The sequence below is a fragment of the Sinocyclocheilus anshuiensis genome, unplaced genomic scaffold, assembly GCF_001515605.1.
Source record: "Sinocyclocheilus anshuiensis isolate Anshui unplaced genomic scaffold, SAMN03320099.WGS_v1.1 scaffold843, whole genome shotgun sequence".
Classification (NCBI taxonomy): Eukaryota; Metazoa; Chordata; class Actinopteri; order Cypriniformes; family Cyprinidae; genus Sinocyclocheilus; species Sinocyclocheilus anshuiensis.
This window is the reverse complement of record NW_015547670.1, coordinates 294,936-318,782: the sequence shown is the minus strand read 5'-3', so window position 1 is coordinate 318,782 and position 23,847 is coordinate 294,936. Positions and strand designations below refer to the sequence as shown.

Sequence of the window (23,847 nt, the reverse complement as noted above, 5' to 3'; positions counted from 1 at the left end):
CCCCCCCCCCCCCGATGTCATCATCCATCATCATGATTAACAAATGGCTAGAGTTTTGAGATCGGAGTGGACGTGAAGGACTATAATGCGTTAAGAGCTCGCATAAGTACTGAGAAGCTAAGTAATTAGCAATATTTTAAAATCTACACAATGTTTAATAGGGCGCCTGTGCTTAAGATGGAAAATGCAGTTTTACAAATGCTAGAAACATGGCTTTTCAAGGTAAGATTGCTATCAAATTGCACACCGAGGTTTCTAATTGAAGACGAAGAATTGACAGAGCAGCCATCAAGTGTTAGGCAGTGTTCTAGGTTAATACATTCGGGTTTTTGGTCCGAACTGTAACACTCAGGATCAGCTTTTGCATGTCTCTTTTAATAAATGGGGTACTTAATGCAGACAGCACATGGATCTAAATAATGCAGGAATAACCCTGACGTATGACACTCAATTTTTGCTAAGACAGTGTTTGTGGTTACATTTCCTTTCAGTTCAGTTAGTCATTTTAACTTGCAATGAAAGGAATGTACACTCATGTTTCTAAAACTGGTCATGGGTGGTCAGCAAGCTTGCCGTCATCTTTTAGATTAATTAGCTGCGTTGAGCACCTCCACTCCCTTTACATGTGTTCTGAAAATAATTGCAAACCCATTCTGTGGGAACAAGGCGCTCTGTTGTGTAGGAGTTGTGGGTTTTGCGTGTTCACAGGCCAATCCTGTTTTATTAATCTTTTAAAACAACACCAGCAAAGTTGGCGTTTGAAAGCCATCTATTCAGACGAGCTGAATAAACAGCTCTGCAAGTGTAACCCTGTCAGCATAACAACAACTTCCTGGAAAGGGTGTTGCCGTAGCAGCCAACACCTTCATGTAGGAGCAGTGAGGTCATTAGGCAGTGGTCCATAGTGAACCTTTGTTCTTCCCGTGTTCACTAGCCAGCATGAAATATAAGTCAACTCGATTTTTACATATTGGAATAAAGTTGGTGCAAAACTGCTGCCATGACTCTAGGGTGTTGTGGGTGGTTGCCAGCAGTGCTGGGTAGATTATGTACAAATTGTAGTCTGTTACTGATTTTGTAGTAATGTAATCTAGATTACTCTGTTTAGGTAATGTATTCTGATTACTTTTAGATTACTTTTAACCCAACTTGTTTTTAGATTTAAATGGGATTATTGTTGTTAAAAAAAGGAATAGTAGTAATGATTCTTGCCTTGGTAATCACCACTGAATTCTGATTCTGCCGACATTTATTGATATGAATATTTTTGATTCAGGCATTATCACAGCATTGAAGTGTTCACACATTATGACCTCCTCACACTCAACGGAAGCCGAGTGGCCGAAGGACACAAAGCCAGTTTCTGTCTGGAAGACACCTACTGCCCTGATGGTAAAAGTGTAGTTGTGTTAAATCTTACATGAATGCCATTTGGTTTATATAGAAGCCCGTTTCTGCCACTTAATAATTAAAAAAAAAAGGTAACTGCGAAAGTCAGAATTGCAAGATGTAAATCGGAATTGCAAGAAAAAAAATCAGAATTGTGAGATAAAGAGTCGCAATTACCTTTTTTATTTTTTATTCAGTAGCGGAAACTTTTATTCGGGGGCTTTCATAATTTACAAGTGCAACTACACACAACTGTTTTTGTTTTTATTTCTTCAGGACTTCACAAACGCTTTTCATGTTACAATTATGGAGATCAAGGCATTTCGGTGGGTTGCTGGGACACTTACCGCCACGATATCGACTGCCAGTGGATAGACATCACTGATGTCAGACCTGGAGACTACATCATGCAGGTGAAATTATTCAGAACATCTGAACCTTGGAAGATGGCAGTCATAGCACAAAACTTTTTTCCACTATTCCTTGAAGAGTAGATTCTCTTTTCAGGATGCAGTTTAGCCACTTTTTCTCTGTCATTAACCTTGGAACATGTTAATCATCCAAATCACTGTGGGCACTGTGAACACTTCCGCAGCTGAGCTTCACATGCAGAACCAGCCAATCAAAGAGCCGCTTTAGGTGCCAATCAAGAGTCCTTTTATGCATCCCGGTCATAAAATATAGGTTGACGTGAAGCTCTGTTTTAATTACAGTGTACCTTTGTGCCTTGACCATTTTCAAGATTTATTTGCTCGAAATGTCGCCATGATAGATTTGCATGTATTTTAAGCACGTTTGGCAGATGCTAATTACAAACCGGCATCGGGCTGCTGCTATGTATGGCACAGCGACGAGCCGTGGTGATACTCAAAGGTCAGAGCTCCCATCTCCATGTTGAGTGATGCCAGCTATCCCATGCCAACCCATCCGAGCAAAGGCGCTGTATAAATGAAGCATCTATACTTGATGATCCAGGCAAACCTGTTGCTTTTTCTTTGAGTTGCTTGTCTTTAATTTTACACCCAAAATAACCCAATGTTAAGCATTCCCTGCTGGAGGAGCAAGGCGTGCTAAATTTCCCTCTATTAGACATGGTCAATTAGGTTCAGAGAAGTTTACGCCTGCCTGTTTTACAGGCACTTTCTCGCTCAAACATATGGTCAGACAGACCCAGATCTCCACAGTCCAGAGTTAAAGTTGCACACTGTCATTAAAAGCGCAAAGAAAAAAAGATAAGCGAGACTTGCATTTGAATGTGCTCTCAAAATAATTACCTTCAGCTACTAAGAAAAATATTTCCACAGTAATGGCAAAAAGAAAATAAAAGAACTGTTGTTTCAGCATTTAAAATGTTCTTAAGCCTAGTAGGCATAATCACATTAAATGTCCTTAGAATAATGTAGCTGAAAGAAGCTCGTTTGACCTCATACCCTGCTTAAACAGCATGTTTTCATACTAATAAATTATTATATTGTGACTATATAACAGTAATTTGGGAGCCTGATTTGGTGAAACCAATTTGTAAAGTGCTTTGATGAGCAATCTGATTGCATAACATTTCTTTAAAAGCTCCACATCCTTGTTGGTTCTGCATGTCTGCAACTGTGAAACTTTTACAATACCATGATTAAATGACACCAATAGCTATATTTAATGCTGTTCACCCATCCTTAAAGTTCTTTATAATAATATAATATAATATAATATAATATAATATAATATAATATAATATAATATAATATAATATAATATAATATAATATAATATAATATAATATAATATAATATAATATAATATAATATAATATAATATAATATAATATAATATAATATAATATAATATAATATAATATAATATAATATAATATAATATAATATTAATTTATTTTATTTTATTTTATTTTAATTTATAATAGTAAATTATTATATTGAATTGTAGTAAATTAGTATTATAGTATATTTTTGTATTATAGTAAATTATTAAATTAAATTATAGTACTGTATTATATTACTTTTAATATTGCATTAATTTAATTAGATTCTTCTTAAGTAGCAACTTGGTAGCAATTGTGGTTTATAAAAAAAAAGAGGCAGCTTAAAAATGTTTGAGGTGTACCTGTGTTTGATTTTTGGTGTAGTAGAAAAAGTGAAAGTCTCTTAGTAATGTTAACCAGAGACCCTATTAAGGTTTTTTTTTAACCCATTAGTAATTCCTGAGGGAACCCATCGCAAATTATCCTTGCCCTACAAATTGATCTCATTACTGAAGAGCTCTATTCATTCTTGTGTGTGTTTTGTCAGGTTGAGGTAAATCCGTCCCTGGACATGGCTGAATCAGATTTCATGAACAACGTCATGCGTTGTCGATGTAAATATGATGGACACAGAGTGTTTATGTATGGCTGTCATGCAGGTATGATCCCCATAGCAATGAATGAACAATGATCGTTTGACCTCATACCCTGCTTAAACAGCATGTTTTCATACTAATAAATTATTATATTGTGACTATATAACAGTAATTTGGGAGCCTGATTTGGTGAAACCAATTTGTAAAGTGCTTTGATGAGCAATCTGATTGCATAACATTTCTTTAAAAGCTCCACATCCTTGTTGGTTCTGCATGTCTGCAACTGTGAAACTTTTACAATGCCATGATTAAATGACACCAATAGCTATATTTAATGCTGTTCACCCATCCTTAAAGTTCTTTATAATAATATAATATAATATAATATAATATCAGATTTCATGAACAACGTCATGCGTTGTCGATGTAAATATGATGGACACAGAGTGTTTATGTATGGCTGTCATGCAGGTATGATCCCCATAGCAATGAATGAACAATGACATATGTATGTATGCTCAAGTATGCTAGTGTCTAAATTCTGATACACTTTCACAGGTGATGCCTACAGTGCTGAAACTGAGGATTTATTCGAACATCAGCGTCAGATTAGCAATAACTTCATTTGAGCCTGCTCAAGAAAGGTGAGAGGAGAGGATGTTCAATAATGGGTCCCGGAAATGCGGTTAATAACCTGGGTGAAAGAGAAGGAGATTTTCTCAGCTGATCTCAGAACAGTCTACCAGTAGCACCACTGAGTGGACAAGATATGCTACATCGCTAAACAATTTTCATTATGGAAATTAATTAAGTCTAGCAGATGTTTGGAAATCAAACAAAACAATATCATTTAGAGGGTTAGTTCACCCAAAAATCTGATTCGGTCATTTTTTCTTCTTCTTAGTATTTTGTATTTGACTTTTCGTTTTTGAATAACATACTGGTTGTTCTTTTCCACCCATTTGAAATGGATATAGACTGGAACTTCAAAAAGTACACAAAATATTGAACAAAAAAAAAAAAAGAAGCAAAACTTGTGCACTATATTTCAGTCTGTGTTCCTGACACATGGTTTTGTATCAGAACACTTGGAATATACTTTGTGATATTTTTATCGTGCACTATTTGTAATTTTGAAGTTTGATAGTCCAGGTCCTTTTTACTTTGATTTTACTGAAAAGAGTAGATAGTAAATTCCTTTGTGTAAATTCTCATTTTGTGTTCCATAGAAGAAAGTCACATGAGTTTCAGAGTGTCTCTTAAGGCCAATTCACACTACACTGACAGACACCGACTAATGGCAACAGACACATTGGTCGGGTTTTGTCTGACCCGTGTGTTACCCCTGTTGTTGTCTGTTGGTCGTCTATTGAACATGTTGAATCTGCATTTGTCGGGTCTTGGAATGTCTTGAAATGGCGCTGGTCTGTGGTGCGGGGTGAATTAGCCTTTAGTGGTCACTGTTTTACTAGTAGACTCTCTTTTCGGATTAGTGCCCAGGGCTTTGGAATGAGGTGGTGTGATTAGAAATCCTTTTGATGCTCCGCCAAACTCTCGCTGGCTCGGTTAGTTTGACATTCAATGAAAACCTGTGCAGCAGAGGCCCTTCAGAGCTGCAGGAGTTAATAAATAAAGTCAGAATCTGTATTTTTGGGTGAACTGTTCCTTTAATTATTATCCACTGAGTAACTAGGACATTGATTTCAGAGACTAAGTTAGTTGCAGTTGTTGTTGATCATATGATTAAAAATTAAACATGAAAAACTGTGTAGTTTTTGGGACCAAGATTACCATTAGAAAATAATGAATTTTTAATTGTTTACATGTAGTCATATATTTATTTCCTGACGCTATAGAATAATTATTAGAATAAATGTGTTGTTATGGAACAAATGCATCTGTAGAATATTTATCCCCCCCCCCCATTTTTTCATACAAAAAAAAAAAAGAAAGAAAGAAATCTTAGTAAGTCAAAAATAGACTTTTCTGATCTAATTTATATAACATAAAAATGCAGTTTGTTCACTTTTTCTGTTCATTAATGAGTTCTATATCTAATTTCAATTCTTCTGTTTGAGTTATGCACTTTATTGATGGACGTCAGTATTCTGGAAGAAATGGATCATTCACTACCATCTTTCAACACATACTTCTGTTTGTTTGTTTGTTTATTAACATGTTGAAGTTTTTTTTTTTTTACTTTAAAAAAAAAAAAAAATTTTCAGTGACTTTCCTGAATCCTAAAGGATAACAAAGTGTACTGTATATGCTGAAGATAATTTATTAAATACATTGTCAAACCAATTTTTTTGGATTAGAGTTTTGTTAGTTTCATAGTTCATAGTATTAATAAACGCTTGCTAAATGGTTGGCTGCTTTCATTTTCATTTAACATGTTCAAGGTTTGATTTGTGGATGAATGGAATTTGTTTTCTTAGTCTAACATGTACTTGAAGCTTTATTAAACATCTATGAGTATAAAGGAGTACCTTGTGCATTGTAAAGCAGTGATGCTGGGAATGAACATTTATGGGCCAGAGCATTAAATATATTCTTAAAGTAGTGAGCCCTTTGTCTATAAATAGTGGTGGCGGGGGTTTAGGAGACCCTTTTGAGCTGTACTGTATCAGTTTTTACTTTTGTCATTTTTGCACAGCACAAGACACAATGTAACAGTTATTGTGCATGTGATGAACTGATATGTAATTTATTCCTACTGTTTATCTCAAATCCTTCTGTTATTTATCTTAATCTATAATGGTTGATTTCAGTGAATGATCTGTGCTCATTTTCAGTTTATAGATATCAATTTATGTACTTTCCATTTTCACAATATTGTTTTTTTTAAACATTTGTAAGATCATAAATATAACTTATTCTGTCCCTGTATTGTATACTAAACTTTCACCATGTTACTCCTGATTTATTTCACCTATGCTTTTATTTATGATTCGCATGTTACTGTATGCTCTTAGTACTAGTGGTGCATAAATTGATTTCTGTCCATAGTTCACAGCAAACTATATATATCTCTTCTGGTGCTAATTGTGCACTTTTCTGGGAGTTTTTCATGGAGTAGTTGAGAGTTTAAGCTCTTAATGTAATTTGCAATACTCTCAGGGATGAAATACACTTTTTTTTCCAGTTTGTTCAAAATTATTTTTAAGATCAGTCAGGACAGATATAAATGGGAAAGTAACACCGAAATCATTCCAGAAACGGCAACGTGATATAAACTCTTGTTACTGTTTTGTGATGGGTGTTACAGGAGTAAGTCTGCCAACAAATCAAATGATCTCAAATGTGAATAAATATCACTCATCAGGTCCCATTTAGCTGCCTGTACTCTGTTTTATGCTCTCTGTGTACCATGATCCATTGCACAGGGACTCCATTAACAATAAATGTGTGTTTGTGAAAGACTTTTCTCTGTGTTTCTGTTTTTGTACCAAATAAAGGTAAATGGCTGCTCTTCAGATGAGAATCCAAAAAAAATAAAAAATAAAAAAGTCAAAAAAAGAATGAATGAATTAATAAATAATACAATTTTTCCCTGAAGGGTCATCTAGTTCCTATAAGAGCTCTGGAAAAAGCTGTAACCACCAGCCTGAGGACATTCAGCATGTCTGTCTAGCTGAAAGCATTGGACACTCATGAGACCGATCACAGTTCAGCCCTCATATCAATGCATTTGTCAATTCTGCACATGGCACAACTAGGTGACATTATATTTGATCAACAGAAGTGTGACATTTTTATGAGAGTATATGGCCGTTCTACAGTCATTTTTATATAGCTTTGTTCACTGGGAAGGAACTGTTGTATTGCAGAGAAAAGCAATAAAACAAGTGAAGCTTAGGTCAAGAATATATTACGAGCTGTTATATATTCCCTTTCAGACTTGTTTTGAAGCCCAAGTTATTTTGTTAAATCTTAACTCAGTCACTATGAAAGTTTGTCAGGAAAAGCTAAGAAATAGGCCTTACACAAATAATTCTAATTATATTGGTATACAATTACAATTATAGGTCATATCAATGCAGCATCGAGAAATGTGTGTTTGTGAAAGCCTTTTAGGGTATATTTATATTCTTTATTCATATGCTCTCTTTGACATTTAAGTCTTTTTTAATCATATTTACTCATTCCTATTTCATGAAAATAAATGTTGGCTTTTGTGATTTTCCTTAGCAAACATTTTCAAATGACATGATTTAGTCATACTGTGTGCAGGTTTTGTGTTATATGCGTTTGAGTAAATTTCTCTGGTTCCTCACAGTTCTGCTCTGACATTTCCTGCAAATGGCAGAACATATGCATTGCCATGGGAGTATTGCCTGACAATTACAGTTATATATACAGCAGAAAATGAGAGCTGTTAAAAGCTCTGATTATAGGGTGGAATCGGGACAGAGCCATTTTTTCTGCCTGTGCCACAGAGACGAGCCAGGAGGCTTCCTCTGAAAGCTCCACAAACCGACACGGCACATATGTATTATGGGATAGAACAAGGACTGAATACTCTCAAGATGTGCTAATAACCCTGCATTGTTAGCACAGTGAGGTGGATTTGTGTTAACACTATTTGGGTTCCAGCAGGGGGCATGAAAGAGTAGAGAAGCTTTGTTATAATACTGTATCTGAAGAAAGGAGTCTGTTAGCATTTCCATTCATATCTGAAATCGCATACTTCCCTGCTTAGTAAGCAAAAAAACAGTATGTGAACAAATGAGCATGTCCGAATTCATAGTATTCATAAATTGTAGGCAAAAAGCCCCCAGATTACATTCTGAAATGCCCATCTAATGGGTGCTTTGCTATCCCATGAGGCCATGTGAGACAATTTGTGAATGGCAGTGAAGTGACACAGCTGACGCTGGTAAGTTACATGACAACAACAACATAACGAATGTAGTATGTCCGACACTTATTCACACTATATACAATAAGGATCTATATACTAAGGATCCTTCAGATTGAGACATCCTTCGACAGAGCTTTATGATGTGGCAGCCTATACATGCAGCCTTACAAGGATGTCTCCTTCCGTTCGAGAAGCACTTATTTTTTGTTTTTGCCCTAAGCCCTTCCCAAGCCCTTCACTTTGCATTTCAAGCTTTTGTTCAAAATGATGTGATTTATATGTTTTGCATGTTTTTATTTTGTAAGAATGCATTGCTTTTATCACACATGATTTTTGATTTTGGTTTAGTTTAGGGATGCACGATATTGGATTTTTTTGCCGATATCCGATATGCCGATACCGATATATTTCCTTTCGTTTGGAAACAACACAAAGTCTCTCCTGTGTGGAAATTATAAGCAAATTATTTTTCATTTTGGTTAGTTTTTAACAAGAACTTATTTGTTATAATAAAATAAACAATAATGAAATTATTTTATAATGACATTACATTGAAGCTTTGAAAATAACTATAAATAAACTATATATCAATCGCTGCATTTTTTTTTTCAGAAAGATGCAGTAGTAACCTTAACATTTTATTTTAAGATTTAACACTTGTAGATGGTCTAAAGCAAAAGAGTTGTAAAAATTCTGAAAATATTTTAGAGCTCATAATTTGTTTAAAAAATATAACCTATTACACATTAATGAATAAATCAGTATAGGCTATATAAAATTATTTAATTTACAAGTGTCCTTGTTTTGATTTTTTTTTTTATTCATGTAAGCTATAGCTTCTGACATTTAAATCAAAACATACTCATGATTTTATGACATCAATTACTGGTTTATTTAATCAGAAACAGTCTAAATGTTATTTGTGTATTTTACTTTCATTTTATTAAAAGTAGGCCAACAGCGCCCCCTACGGAATTAAAACTCCTTAACAATGGGCATTAGGACCCGGGGGAGGCTGCCACTGCTGCTTACTCTATCATACAAGGAATGAGTCATTCTGTACGTGCATTCTCAGTTTAAATGAAGCGATCCAAAGCAGTGAATCTAATCATCATTCAGGCAAAACTTTGTTTCAAAAACGAGTCACACTACTGATTTGATCTAATCTCTAGCACACCCTGAGCACATGTGAGTTAACTTATTCCTCTGGTCGGCAAGACATATCGGCATAATTTTTCATATCGGACGATGGCGATATGTACATTTAAATCCATTATCGGCCGATTCCGATATCGGTCAGATAATATCGTGCTTCCCTAGTTTATTTAATTCACAGGCATAGTAATTGATCTCAATATGGCGGCCACCACAAGAGGGTACACCCAGGCCAGATATGATTTTGTTCATGTTATGTGAGTATTTATCTTAACATTTTTCAGAAATATTCTTTTTTTATGTAACAGATTTATCATTAGATCATTATGATCATTATGGGGTAGACGGGCATATGTTTAAAAATCTGGAGTTTTAACTTAAAACTGGCAATTCATAAAATGGCATCATTATTGTTCAAGACAAAATTGTATTTTGAGCAAGACGTTAACTTTATTTTGCTAAAAGATTTTTCAGTTTGCCTTATAGTTATAGGTTAAGTTATAGTTCACCCAAATATGCATGTTGTGTCATCATGTACTCACCCCCATGTTGTTCCTAACCTGTGTCGCTTTCTTTCTTCAGTGGAACACAAAAGAAGATGTTTTGAAGAATGTTGGTAACGAAACAGTTTTGGTTTCCATTGACTTCCATTATATTTGTTGACCCTATAGGTCAATGGGAAAATAAACTGTTTGGGTATCCTCTTTTGTGTTCCACAGAAGAAAGAAGGTGATATAGGTTTGGGCCAGCACAAGTGTGAGTAAATAATGACAGATTTTCATTTTTGGGTGGAACTGGCCTTTAAGTCACTGCTGCCATACTTGTTTTGTATCTTGAGAGTCAATACTTCATAAAGCAATGCCATTAGACAATTTCTGCTGTGTAGATGTGACTGTTGGTTATCTGACAGTGAAGGATAAAATAATGTTCTTTTTAGCAGCATCATATGACCCCTTTAAGAATATTATAAATGTGTGTCTCCACCTAGTGGTCATTGTTTTAAAATTCAAGCTTTATGAACAGCATCTGAGGGCAAGCAGAGATGTGATGTGTTGTATGCACATGCCATGCACATTAACAGTGAGTGATTCTAATAAACTCGATTTTTGCATTTTATGAAGAAATGTCCCACTACAATGTTAGGGTATTTGTAGGTGCATTGCTATGCACTTACTAGGATGGTCTGATTGGTTGCTTGGGATTTCTAAACAGGATTCCCAAAAATGTACAGATTATACCACTACCACACATTTTGAGACATTACTGGAAAAGAAAAAAAGAAAAAATCTCCTCCAGAAATACCCAAATACACAAGTGTAAAGAGAACAGTAGGTGGTCTTTCCTTTAGTCACAGTCTGTCACCTCAAATGTGTCACTGCAACAATATGAAATGGCATATTCTCTCCTGCAGGCTTCCAAAAGTCCTATCTCATAACCCTGCTTCATATCTGAACCTCAATGAACGGCAGCAGTGGAGAGATTTCCCCTTTAACCATCTCTCAAGTGTGAAACTGTTCCCTCTAGGGTCCTGCAGGAACGGGGTTTGTATAGGTTGGGCTTAAATTTTGGAAACATCACACTCTGTCTCCCTCCACTGGCCTGCATAATTGAAAGTGCCTATGCATGAAGATATAGCCACCATGGCATATCAATGGCAAATTATTTCAAGGGCAGATTTCTTAGTAAAGGGCTTTTCACACTTAACACTTGATGTTAAAGGTGAAGTGTGCATTATTTGATTTTTGATTAAAACAATTTTTTTTCTATCCCAGTTTAATGGAAGAGACAGCTTTAAAGAAGCCGTTTATAAACATCCTGATCAGCCCAACAAAGTAATGCGCATGAGTTGTAATGTGCATGAACTGGGATTATGTTCACCAATGGCGGATGAAAATATGGAATTTATTGCCACCACAGATTAAAAATTAAATAAATAAATATGTAATTGTAATTGCAATTTATTTCACAATTCTGACTTTTTTCACACAATTCTGAGTTTATTTCTCACAATTCTTTTTTTTTTTTTTGTCAATTTGGGGGAAAATCTGAATTGTGAGATATAAAAAGTTTACGCCGTAGAATAAAAAATAAAAAAGGTCATATTTTCTTGCAATTGCAAGTTTGTATCTCGTAATTCTGAGTTTGTATCTTGCAATTCTCAGTTTATATCTCACAATTCAATAAAAAAGTCACAAAATTTAATAATGCCACAAATGCCACAAAAAGGTAATAATTTCCACAATTGAGAATGCTATCTCACAATTCTGAGTTTACATGTTGCAGTTATGACTTTTTCTCAGAATTACTAGAAAAAAGTCTGAATAGCTAAAAAGTCACAATTACCTTTATTATTATTATTTTTATTAATATTATTATTACAAATTTGTGTTGGAAATAAACTTCCATGAAGAGTGTTTTGAGATCCTTTTTCTTTTCTTTTCTTTTCTTTTCTTTTCTTTTCTTTTCTTTTCTTTTCTTTTCTTTTCTTTTCTTTTCTTTTCTTTTCTTTTCTTTTCTTTTCTTTTCTTTTCTTTTCTTTTCTTTTCTTTTCTTTTCTTTTCTTTTCTTTTCTTTTCTTTTCTTTTCTTTTCTTTATTTGCAATTGTATTTGGTGATGCTCATGGTGCAAAACACACCTTTAAGTGTTGGGCTTAATGCATCCTAAATGTTCTAAAGTAAATCAAAGGTAATAATTTTGAAGGAAACAACAAACAAGGATGCCAGCTGAAGCCAGAAAATGAATTCAGGAAGTTTCTTGGCTACAGTTTACACAGTCGTCAGACATCTGAAGTATGCGATTTATTGTTATTGCCTCATCATTTCCAGCTGTGATTTTATGATTCAGAGTGATGGCACTGTTACATAAACCACAAGAGGGTGGGGTCTACATAGCCCCTCCCCTGCTGTTTGAAGGAGTTGTGAGATCCAGTTGTGTTCTGCCCTGCTGCTGTACTGACCTCTCCCATGCAAAAATAAAACTCTCTACCGTACAGCTTTAAAACTCTTCATCCTTACCAAATGACTTGTATCAATATTTTATTGGCGGAATCCTGTCACTTCCCCCACCTGCCTCGGTTCGCTCCTGCTGTTTCCTCTTCCTTTCAATTATCTTGCAATGTGCTCACCAGCCCAAACATATTACAATAACTACACTGAGTACAAACATTATTGTAACTCACAATACCAAAGGTAATTCAGGCCTGATGAAATTTAGGCCTTCATTATTATAGTCTCAGCCTCAGATGGCCTGGCCACAGACCATCCACAATCTATTCACTGACCGTTTGATGCATATCTGATGCAGACAAAAATAGCAAGAGGTGCTAATCACTGGATTTAAAAAAGTTTTATAATATAATATACATTAAATATTTAGATATTGTATAATTTAATATTTATACAGATTCTGTACAGTACAGAATTCATTTTTTAAAATAACTCTACAAATCTTAACATTTGAAAATTATAAAGGGTATCCCAAAAAATGTGTAAAATGGATTTTACTTTGCATTTTCCTAAAATGACTTTACCTGACTAAAAATAGCCATTGCTCAGGCAGTCATATTCATTGCTTTAAGGACACTAGGAACCTGCTCTTGAAACCTAAATGTTTTAAGACGGGGATGATGCTATATCTTCCAAGGATACGCATGCCCTCCTTACCAAGATAAAGCACCATAGCCCTGTGTCTCAATTCATCTTAAGCTCCGATAAGCTTAACTGTATGCAAACACTGAGTAAAGTGACACATGGCTTCCTACAGCCTGTATTTACTGCATACTAACTAAACAGTGAGCAGAAACCCTCTGTGAGCGCAGAGTGGAAAACAGATCCAGTAAATTACTCTTCAGAAGGCTGCCCTTCAGTTTAGCAGCTAGTGTTATACAAGTATGAAGCTGCAGATGATCTCTGACACTTTTTTTTTTACTATGAATTAGTTGTCTCTGCATATTAATTTGGCATTGGAGTCTGTCTGCAAAGAGAAAGGCTGCAGGAAAAAGTCAGCCAATCCCTTTTGTTCAGAAGTTTTATATTTCTATATAAACTAAAGAAAGAAAAGAAATTCTAATTATTTTACCATTGAAAAAAAAATCACATGTAAGGACTAAAATATAAATTTATATCTGTATTTTAGCAGATTGTAGATGCTGTGCCTACGGCAGGATGGCTTGCACTGATTCCCTCATTTTAACTGTAACTTCAGGGATAATTATATAAATGATATCAACTATAATTAACAAGCAGTCATCTGATTAATTTAAACCGTGGCGAATCTCCACACTCTAATGTGCTCTTAAACAAACATATCATGCAGGAAAAAGGGCAAATTTATGGCTGATGGAGTGGAATCAATCAAGATCAGGGAAATATGTAATTAAAGCAAGGTTATGAGAGATGGACTCGAGTTCCCCTCCCTCGCTCCCCGTCCTTCCTCCTGCTGTCTTATTAATCTCCTCTGTCTGTCTGTTGTTCTGATTATGGATGTCATACAGCAATAAAGCGAGTCGAGATCAATAATCCTGAAATTAAAAATGAAAGTGAATTTCCCCAGCAGGCCACACTGCTGCTGTTATGGTGCATGAATATTCACGTAGAGCAAAGCGAAGCAAAATCCGCATCTAAAGCTGATAATTCCCTGCAGGCAGGTGGAACCCGGAGGCATCCTTATAGTCAAAGCATGCATACTTAAACATTTTAGTGGAACATAATTATCAGAGTCATAACAATGTTCTGTCTGGCACTTCACACATTTTGGTTTTTTATGATGTTGTTGATGTTTTGCACCCTATTCTATTCTATTCTATTCTATTCTATTCTATTCAAGGAAACCCCACGTGTTTACCATTTCAAAGTTGCTACATTGACCATATAAACTCATTTGTTCTACAGTTCAGATGTTCTTGCTTACATGCATTTTCTGTAAAGCTGCTTTGAAGCAATGTGTATTGTGAAAAGCGCTATACAAATAAATTTGAATTTAATTGAATTACAGTGATGCATAAGCTCTGGAGCATTTTCAAGTCATGCTGCTGTCATTGAAGCAAAAATAAATACTAAAGACATTCTGAAATTATTGAATTACAGTGATGCATAAGCTCTGGAGCATTTTCAAGTCATGCTGCTGTCATTGAAGCAAAAATAAATACTAAAGACATTCTGAAATTATTGAATTACAGTGATGCATAAGCTCTGGAGCATTTTCAAGTCATGTCGCTGTCATTGAAGCAAAAATAAATACTAAGACATTCTGAAATGTCTTCTTGCTTGCATGCATTTTCTGTAAAGCTGCTTTGAAACAATGTGTATTGTGAAAAGCGCTATACAAATAAATTTGAATTGAATTAAATTATAGTGATGCATAAGCTCTGGAGCATTTTCAAATCATGCCGCTGTCACTGAAGCAAAAATATATACTAAGACATTCTGAAATTAATTTAATTATGCAAAATTAGAGATGCACCGATTGCAATTCTGTTGGCCAATTCCTTCCCCCCCCCCCCCACTCCTCCCCCCCCCCCCCTTTTTTTTTTTGTGTAAGTACGACCTGCCGATACCGATTTTTGCAGATACCGATATACAAACAAAAATCTAATTTTTTCAGTGCAAAAAATAAAATTACAGGATGTTCTCTCACTTAACTCTCAAAATAAAATGCTCGGTGACTGGAAAGAGGCAGCAATAACAATTAACTGAAAATGAGTTGCTGTACATAACAAAACAGATGTCATTTTCCACTATGTTTACAAATGGTTACAAACACATTTTTTTCTTAACTTTATTAAATGTATGTCATCTTTCATGTCAACATTGTTACTGACATTGTTACCATCAATACATTATCAGTCGCCATTTAAACTGAGTGCAATAAAATCAAAATCATTCTTGTGTGAAGATTTTTGCTGGCCAATTTTCAGTGCTTCCTAGTTATTTTTGTTATTGACATTTTAATCAGGCTATACTCTCACTTGCCCCTTTAAAAAATCTGCATGTCCCGGTCAAGCGTTAATGTCAAGCCCTGTGGCCTGAGAGTGAGTTACATTTTCACCAAATTTAGATTTTTGGGTGAACTACTCCTTTAATACTCTATTTAAGACTATTTTTATGGCCTTATTTATTTATTCATTGTCAATAGATTAAAAGAAAAGCTAAAATTGAAGTTTTCAGACGTCTGTGGGATGCATTAAGATTGTATCTGTAATCAGTTTCTGGGAAACCACAGAGCGTTTTCTGCATGCAAAAACAGATTTCCAAAAGTAAAATCAGTGCAATGTTTGATTTCTTGTCAATTGGAATAATATGCATACTAGAGACAACACTTAACACGTTACATTAACTGTATGTCCTCTCACAAGAGTAGTCTGCAATGCAAACTTGCACTGATCTAAAAAGGCCAGCAAAGGTCTTTGTTGACATTCTTGCTTTTCTACTCATCTTCGGTGAGATTACAATGATTCATCAATGTCATGGATTCCCTCCTCCAGACTTCACATCCCGTGGTGTCCGTACTGATATCTAGCCTGCTACTGCACCGCACTCCCCTTTCCCCGGAGATGGACATCATCCCCCTGTTTCCTCTATGAGACCTCTGTGAATCGATGGAAAATTAATTTGCAGGCATCAGTAGAGAGATGACATGCTAGAAAGTTCTTTACCTCACGCTGACAGCCTGCTTTGTCTAAACACAACAAGTTATGTTTGGTTTGCCTAAAGGCGGGTCCATCGGTATGAGTGGCTGTCAGCAATTGCACTGATTTATCTGTCCTGACCCACCCACTTGCTCTGGTCCTGCATGTGAGCGAGTTTTCCAACGTGCACTATATGAAAAACGTGTTATTTAGGCTAATTTTTCACTCTTTTATGCATTACATGGCCCATGTACACAGCTAAATTCAGTTGACAGTTCACATTTTGCTTAATCCTGTTTTATACCACACAGCTCAAGAATTTACGGGATAGACAACCGCATTCTACAACAGAATTAACTCACGAAAAATTCACAAAATGACAACAGCATTTACAGAAATTCTACGCAGTGTGTATAGAAACTAACTGAACAACTAGTTGTTAATGATGTATTTAACGCATATCAGACTTATGTCTTTTCTATATGTTCAGTGCAATAAATCACAAGGTAGCCTATGTTTTGACTCATTAGTGTTGCCAGATCTTACTAGAAAAAAAAAAATTAGAACAAGCCCACAATAAACTCAAATCCAAACATGTTTTCTTGGAAATAAGCCACATACTTTATTACTTTATTAATTCCATTAAATTGATTGCTTTATGAGCCGAGCCCAAACAACAAGCCCCAAGCCCGCTTATAATAAGTGGACATGGCAACAATTTAAGACCATGCATCTAAACATAAACAAAACACGACGGCTCTGTTGACAGTGGTTTACTTAAAATCTCAGAACAGGATAAGTCTTTGGTTGCTGTAATATTATTTTAGTCAAAAATAACATACCAAATGTGCAAAATGGCACAACGTTGCTATGGTTACGATCATTGCAATTTCGAGAGTGAGTCCTTTTCAGTACACACAAGAAACTACAATTTAGGGGATTCACACTATTTAAATGCAGTAGTCACTCCTGAAACGTTACAACTACCACTAGTATCATTATTATATATAATAAGCTGGGATAGTATTAATGTAGGAGAAGTGACACATCACCTTTAGGGCATTTGGCACAGGGTTTATCTGTGATGCTGATATGCTGAGACATCTGGAACATTTCTATTTGTCACCAGCTTGTCTGTGCCATGACTATGGGAATCACTCTTTGATTTCTCTTATTGATTTGACAGATCCTCAGGCCATGAAGCTCTGGCATGGAGAGCAGAGGCAGAGTGATGGCCTTGTGTGTGTTTTTTGCTCAACAAGCAGGATTTCAGGCAATAAAGTGAATGCAACAAACACTGAGAAAAATCATTAGGAAAATTTGGAAGCATGAAGGCCAATGGCAGAAAATTTTCTCCATCCATTTATCAAGTGCATGATGGTATAGCACTACCATGATAGATACAGTGTTCGATGAAGCAGATGTCCCCCTGAAATAAAGTATTTGTCATAGACTATTTTTCAGATTTAGAGATAACGGAACACACAGAAGAGGTTGCTATTTCATAGCTCCAGGAGACTGGGCCAACAAGCACCTGTTCTTGTTTTTTTTTTCATCGGAAAATAAATCACATATTCATACTTTAAATTAAAACAGTGAGTGATAGTGTTTAGACAGTGAGAGTGAAAAAATGAGCATACAAACAGATTAAATATTAGTGCAATAGACAGGAATGAATATTAAAAATAAGTCTAATCCCATTTTTGGAGTTTTTATTTCCTCTTTTGGCAATTAAAGGGCATTTCTCATATCAGGGGTCCAATTTAGAGTGCTTTACTTGCTGGAATCCTATAACATAATCTAATAGGTGCTTTTAAATTTAGTAGACTAAAGGGCAAGCAAGGTGAGCCAAAAACTTAAAGGGATAGTTCACCATAAAATGAAAATCCTGTCATCATTTACACACCTTCATGTCATCGCAAACCCGTATGACTTTGTCTTCCTTGTAATATTGTGTAAGATAATTTTTTTTTAAAGAATATCCTGGCCACCCTTTACTGACAAAAAGTACCATAAAAGTATCATAAAAGCGGACCATATGACTCTAAAGTTCTAGTCTGCTAACGTTCACGTCTTCTGGAGGCATATATTATAGCGCTGAACAGACTGAAAAATGTAACTTAAATTAAATGAAAAAAAAAAAGATCATCCTCTCCACTGAGTTGTTGACCATTGCAAAATTCAGTCAGTGAGTTAAACTTGAGAATCTTCATATGATAAAAAGAAAAAAAAAAAAATCAAATATATTTAAAAATATACAGAAATTGGCCCAAAATTGCATAACTACATTTTTCTTCACGTTTACATAATATAATATTTTAGGCCATTTTGTATTTAAAAAAAAATACATTTAAAAAATATAAATGTATATTTGAAAAGATTTAAAAATATATTTGCCATCGATATATTTCAATCCAATAAAATGCATTCACATATGTCAATTCAATTCCATTCAAGCTTCAATTCAATACAAGAGCTTCACTGTTTACAACAAATATTTAGCATAAATTAAAAATATATTTTCACCAGAAAAAGTATATTGTCATATGGGGAATCATTCAGACCATTTTATGAACTGGATCAACTTCACTGAAAATATTTGACTCAAAATAATTCAGTCACAAATCATGGATTCTCACAAACACTAGATATTAAAATTTGATTTTGTGTTCCACAGAAGAAAGAAAGTCATATCGGTTTGCCACAAAATTTTAATTATAATTTTAAATTAACTGTTCCTTTAGTAAAGTTTCTTAAATGTATATGCGACAGCTTGTGAACAACACAATGTACTTAAAGGGGTCATATGATGCGATTTCAACTTTTCCTTTCTCTTTGGAGTGCATGAAGAAGATCTGTAAAGTTGCAAAGACTAAAGTCTCAAATCCAAAGAGATATTATTTATAAAATTTAAGAGTCAACCACGCCTACCTAAAACAGCTCATTCTAACACGCCCCCACATGTCTACGTCACGATGTGGGAAGATTTGCATAATGCCGCCCAAATGTTCACGCAAAGAAAGAAGGCGTAACTTTTATTCTCACTGTAGTATTGCTGTTGCCGCCGCCGCCATGTCGTGAAGACGCTGTGTGTTTCGTTGTGAAAGCGAAACTACTTTGTTTGGCCTTCCAAAAGAGGACGATATCCGCTTTGTCATGCCTAGAGCTGATCCGTGCTGGTTGCTGAGGAAATACATCAACTTCGCGCTGTGGATCGCCGGATCGGCTTTCACCGTGGACGAAGCGGAGTCCAGCCCCAGGATCGTCACATGGTTGCCAGAAGCCCGCCGGCCTCCGCTCACTCAAGCCCGCCGTGTGTGACGCTATGGTTTTATGTTTACGCGGCGCTATGCAACGCTAAAAAGACAGTATAAGTCATTATAATCCATAATTATGTCCCCACTGGATGCAACAAATGCCTCGTTTATAATGCGTTTTAATGTTTTTTGTCTCGTCGCTCCTGCCGGGACACGGCATCACAGTATGGTAAGGGGAGTAACATTTCCGTCACACAGATATTCGGCCAATCACAACACACTGGATATCTGGCCAATCACAGCACACCTCGCTTTTCAGACCGATGAGCTTTGTAAAAATCGACGCGTTTCAGAAAGGCGGGGCATAGAGGAGAAACAATAATGTACAGCATGTGGAAAATAATGTGTTTTTTGAACCTTAAACCGCATAAACACATTTCATTACACCAAATACACAAAATAATGTTCTTTTTAGCAACATCATATGACCCCTTTAAATCACTGAAATCACCTTATGGAAATCAAAAGCATCCCATCCAAACAAATCAAATGTATTAATTGCTTTTAGCAGATAGTTTGGTTGCAGCTTACAGTGCACTAATTTACTCAAAGTACTTTGTCACATTTCCTGGTTTCATCCCAGAAATGATGAATTGCATCTCATTTTGCCAGTGATTCTTACTAGGATCTGTATAGAGTAGGCCTGCAGTGTAATGCGTTGTGGGAGCCAATGATGATGGTGTGTTTGGGGAGAGCAGGGGACACATGATGGCATCCATCAGCTGTTTGGTACACTGAAAGCCCATGAGAATCTGCCAAGGACATTGTATTGTGCTGTCAGAGGAAGGTGATGCATGGATTTGGCTAAAAGGCTAAACCAAATTCTAGATCCAAGCAGGTGCTTTTCACTTCTCAAATCCCAAATTCATGGAAAACTACAGAGAGCAAATCATAATAGAGCAGAAACCCAGCAATGGAAAATTAGAACAATAGTAAAGGACGCTTTACCTAAAAGTAACCCTGCTTGCTTAGTAAAAGCAAGGTCAAATGGGGCACGTGAGGCAGTGGTGATGGCATGCTAACTTTGAATTTCACTGGCGATTGGATCACATCAGGTGTCTTCAGAAAGGTAATTGGCTTCGTTCAAGGATGGCTGAGCCATTGTGGATCATTTCTTGTCGGGGTTTAGAAGTTCATGTACATGTATGCAGTTCCTGTAGTGTCAGATGATGCTGTGCTGGTCTAAATGTACAGTATATGCTGAAGTGCAACAAATGAACAGTAAAATGCAAAGGAAGACAGGACATATGGACCCTTAACTGAAGTTCAATGATTTGAAAAGTCTTGCTTTGTTCAGAGAACAAGATACTAAACCTGAGAATAATTTAGAATTAGCAGTCTTCTCTGTGCTTAGTAATGCTATTTTCATACTGATAAATAAAATATCATCCTCATATAATGTTAGCATATTTTGTACCAATAATATAATTTAATTTTAAAGTCATAATTTAGTTTTTCATAACTATGTTCCGTTATTTTTCTGACCCTTGGTGTTAAACACCCTTTAAGATTTCTATATGAAAAAGGGCAAGACTTGTTAGTGTTTAATCTTGTGTAAACCATTTCTATTACTTCAGAGTACTTTGGAGTTTTTTTTTTTTGTGGGTTACCATTTAGGTGAAGAGTGGCGCTTGTGTGTAGCTATGTTGAATGCAGGTGTGTGTTTGCTTGATTAAATGCATTTTCTTTAATACCAAAATCTATTACTTTACAAACACTGATGGAATGATATTTTTCCTTTCTTGCACTTTCTAACAGTTGTGTTAGTAAGAACAGCTGCATTTTTCTAGCATGCTAACAACATGTGCTTGTTAGCATGAAATATGCCACACAAACTGTTAAGATTGTAGTGAAATGATTGTGAGCCTTGTTAAAAACAAGCTTCAAATTATTTTTCTCAACTTTCCCACTGGTTCTTCTGTGTTGAGGTTTAATTTACTACACAGTTCTCTGGAATTCGTGATTGTGATTGGTCAGATGCTGCATTTAGTGGTCAAATATTTCTGAAAAAATTGCTATTGTCCTAGGCAACACTGTATAACTCATCTGGGAATCCAGTGTTTCGTATAACTGTCCTTGTGTCCTCCAGTTTTCTGTGTTGCTGTTAGAGGTGTTGCTAATGAACATTTGTTAAACCAATGAAAAAAAGATAAAGAAGATGGACTTCTGCCAACGTCCAAGACAGTAGAGGAGCCGTCACTTTAAATGGCATGGATCCATAAAATGTTCTCATAAAATGGTTATATGATCAGAGTGGCAATCATTACTTAAATTAAAAAGAGCTATTTTTTAAAGAATAGGGTCGGATGCACATAATGGAAGATGGCTTAGTTCTCAAAGTAACAGATTATTTAAGTGATTATTTTTATGTGTAGGCTATTAGTTATTCAAATTGAAATGATTCTGAATATTAAAATGATTCAAAATCATGAAAATAAACTCCTCTACTGTGCGTTAAACCCGTGCTTATAAATTATTAAGCCTCAAGTAAGCGTCATTCAGCACGCGTAGCTCCGCCCTCCAAAGAAGGCATTGGCTGTCCTTTTAAATATTCACTGCAACGGCTTGTAATTGGATGGATTCTTACACAGCTGATTTCATAAAGCAAATTCTTGGGAAGTTGTGTAAAATCACTAAGAGACATACTCAAGGTCCATAGGGATTCTCTTAATCTATGAGGAGGGAAGTCATTTATGAGCGGCGCTGGACTTTCATTCATGTAAGTACCGGTGCTTTTATATTTGCCGCAGCGTCTTTGAAGTTAACGCGGCTCCTTTGATCTGATCTTTCACTGCGCATCTAATTAAATGTTCTCAGCCGATCAGATGAGACGAGACAACTGTATTGATAAATATTCGGGATATCATAAGAGAATGGTCGGCTTTAGGTCCATTTGCTCTTTCATATTTTTCTTAATTTACTTCTATTTTCACTTGTTCTGCTCATAGGATTTTAAAGACTTTTTAAACAAATACGAAACATCTCAAGAATGTTTTTCATTTGTTTCCTGTATGAAAATTCTGTTTTGATTTGCTTTGCATACGTGGTTTAATATTATTATTATTAAAAATAATATATAATAATGTTTATTATCATCATCATCATCATCATTAATAATAATAATAACAATAATAGCAACAATTATTATTAGTACTATTGTTACTATTATTAGTTTATTTTCAAATGTATTTCATTAATGAATTTTTTTAAAGCATACTTCAAAACTTTATTCAGTTCATTAGTTAAGGAAACCTCCATCACCTTCATTTAGACCCAGATTGTTTTGTTACTTTTAAAGATGAGAAGCTGTATATTTTGTCAAAGTTTCCTTTTAAGCAGTGTCTTATTGTAAGGTGAGAGATGCTTGAGGGACTGACTGTGCTGGTGTTTGTCGCAGTCCGATCAGAGAGCAGAAATGCATGAGTACACACATACACTCAAGATGAGAGTAAATATTATTTACAAGGTGAAGATCACAGGCAAAGAGAGTTTAGAGTTTAGTATTACATATTGTAAGTTTATATATATATATATATATATATATATATGTATATATGATATAATTTAAATAATACAGAAACATTACAAACTTTGATTTAATAGTTGTATGAAACATACAGGGAGAAATGTTCATATGACATCATAATGCATATCATCTTACATCTTGGTTGTAACTGCAGCAGCTGTGTTGTGTGATGATAGCTGCAGTGAGATGAAGCTGATCGCATCATTTCTAGTCAAACTGCCTCCTCGAGATGCAGAGCTGCTGCAAGGACAGATTCACCTCTTCTTGTGGTTCCTCTGCCTGTCTGTATCTGGATTTATGACCCCGTAGCTGTGAAGACTTTTTAGTTTGGAACATGTCCAGCTCTCACCTCATCCGAGAAGCATTTACATCATCATATTACGATGACAGATGACAGTACATACGGTACTCTCTGAGCACTGGTGTTCCACTGCCCTTATCCAGCCGTTTAGAGTGTTAAAGCTATAAACACGAAATAAATTACAATAAAACGACATGTTTACTCTGCTTTTACAATTTTTGCCCTGGCTGTTTTGCACTGTGTTATTAATATGAAAGGGATAATGCTATAATATAGGACAGCATAGAACAAAGTGACAATCTCTGTTTAGGCCTTTAATC

At 35.4% G+C, this 23,847-nt stretch overlaps 1 protein-coding gene across 1 annotated transcript in view; it reads left to right on the top strand.

Moving 5' to 3' along the window:
- LOC107702733 (lysyl oxidase homolog 4-like) overlaps positions 1–4,367 on the top strand; it is a 27,770-nt gene extending 23,403 nt beyond the window's left edge. Inside the window, exons 11-14 of the mRNA XM_016505137.1 lie at positions 1,277–1,392; positions 1,666–1,802; positions 3,690–3,801; positions 4,297–4,367. Coding sequence (XP_016360623.1) covers positions 1,277–1,392; positions 1,666–1,802; positions 3,690–3,801; positions 4,297–4,367 — 436 coding nt within the window. The remainder of the gene's footprint in view (positions 1–1,276; positions 1,393–1,665; positions 1,803–3,689; positions 3,802–4,296) is intronic.
- The last annotated feature ends 19,480 nt before the right edge of the window (positions 4,368–23,847 follow it).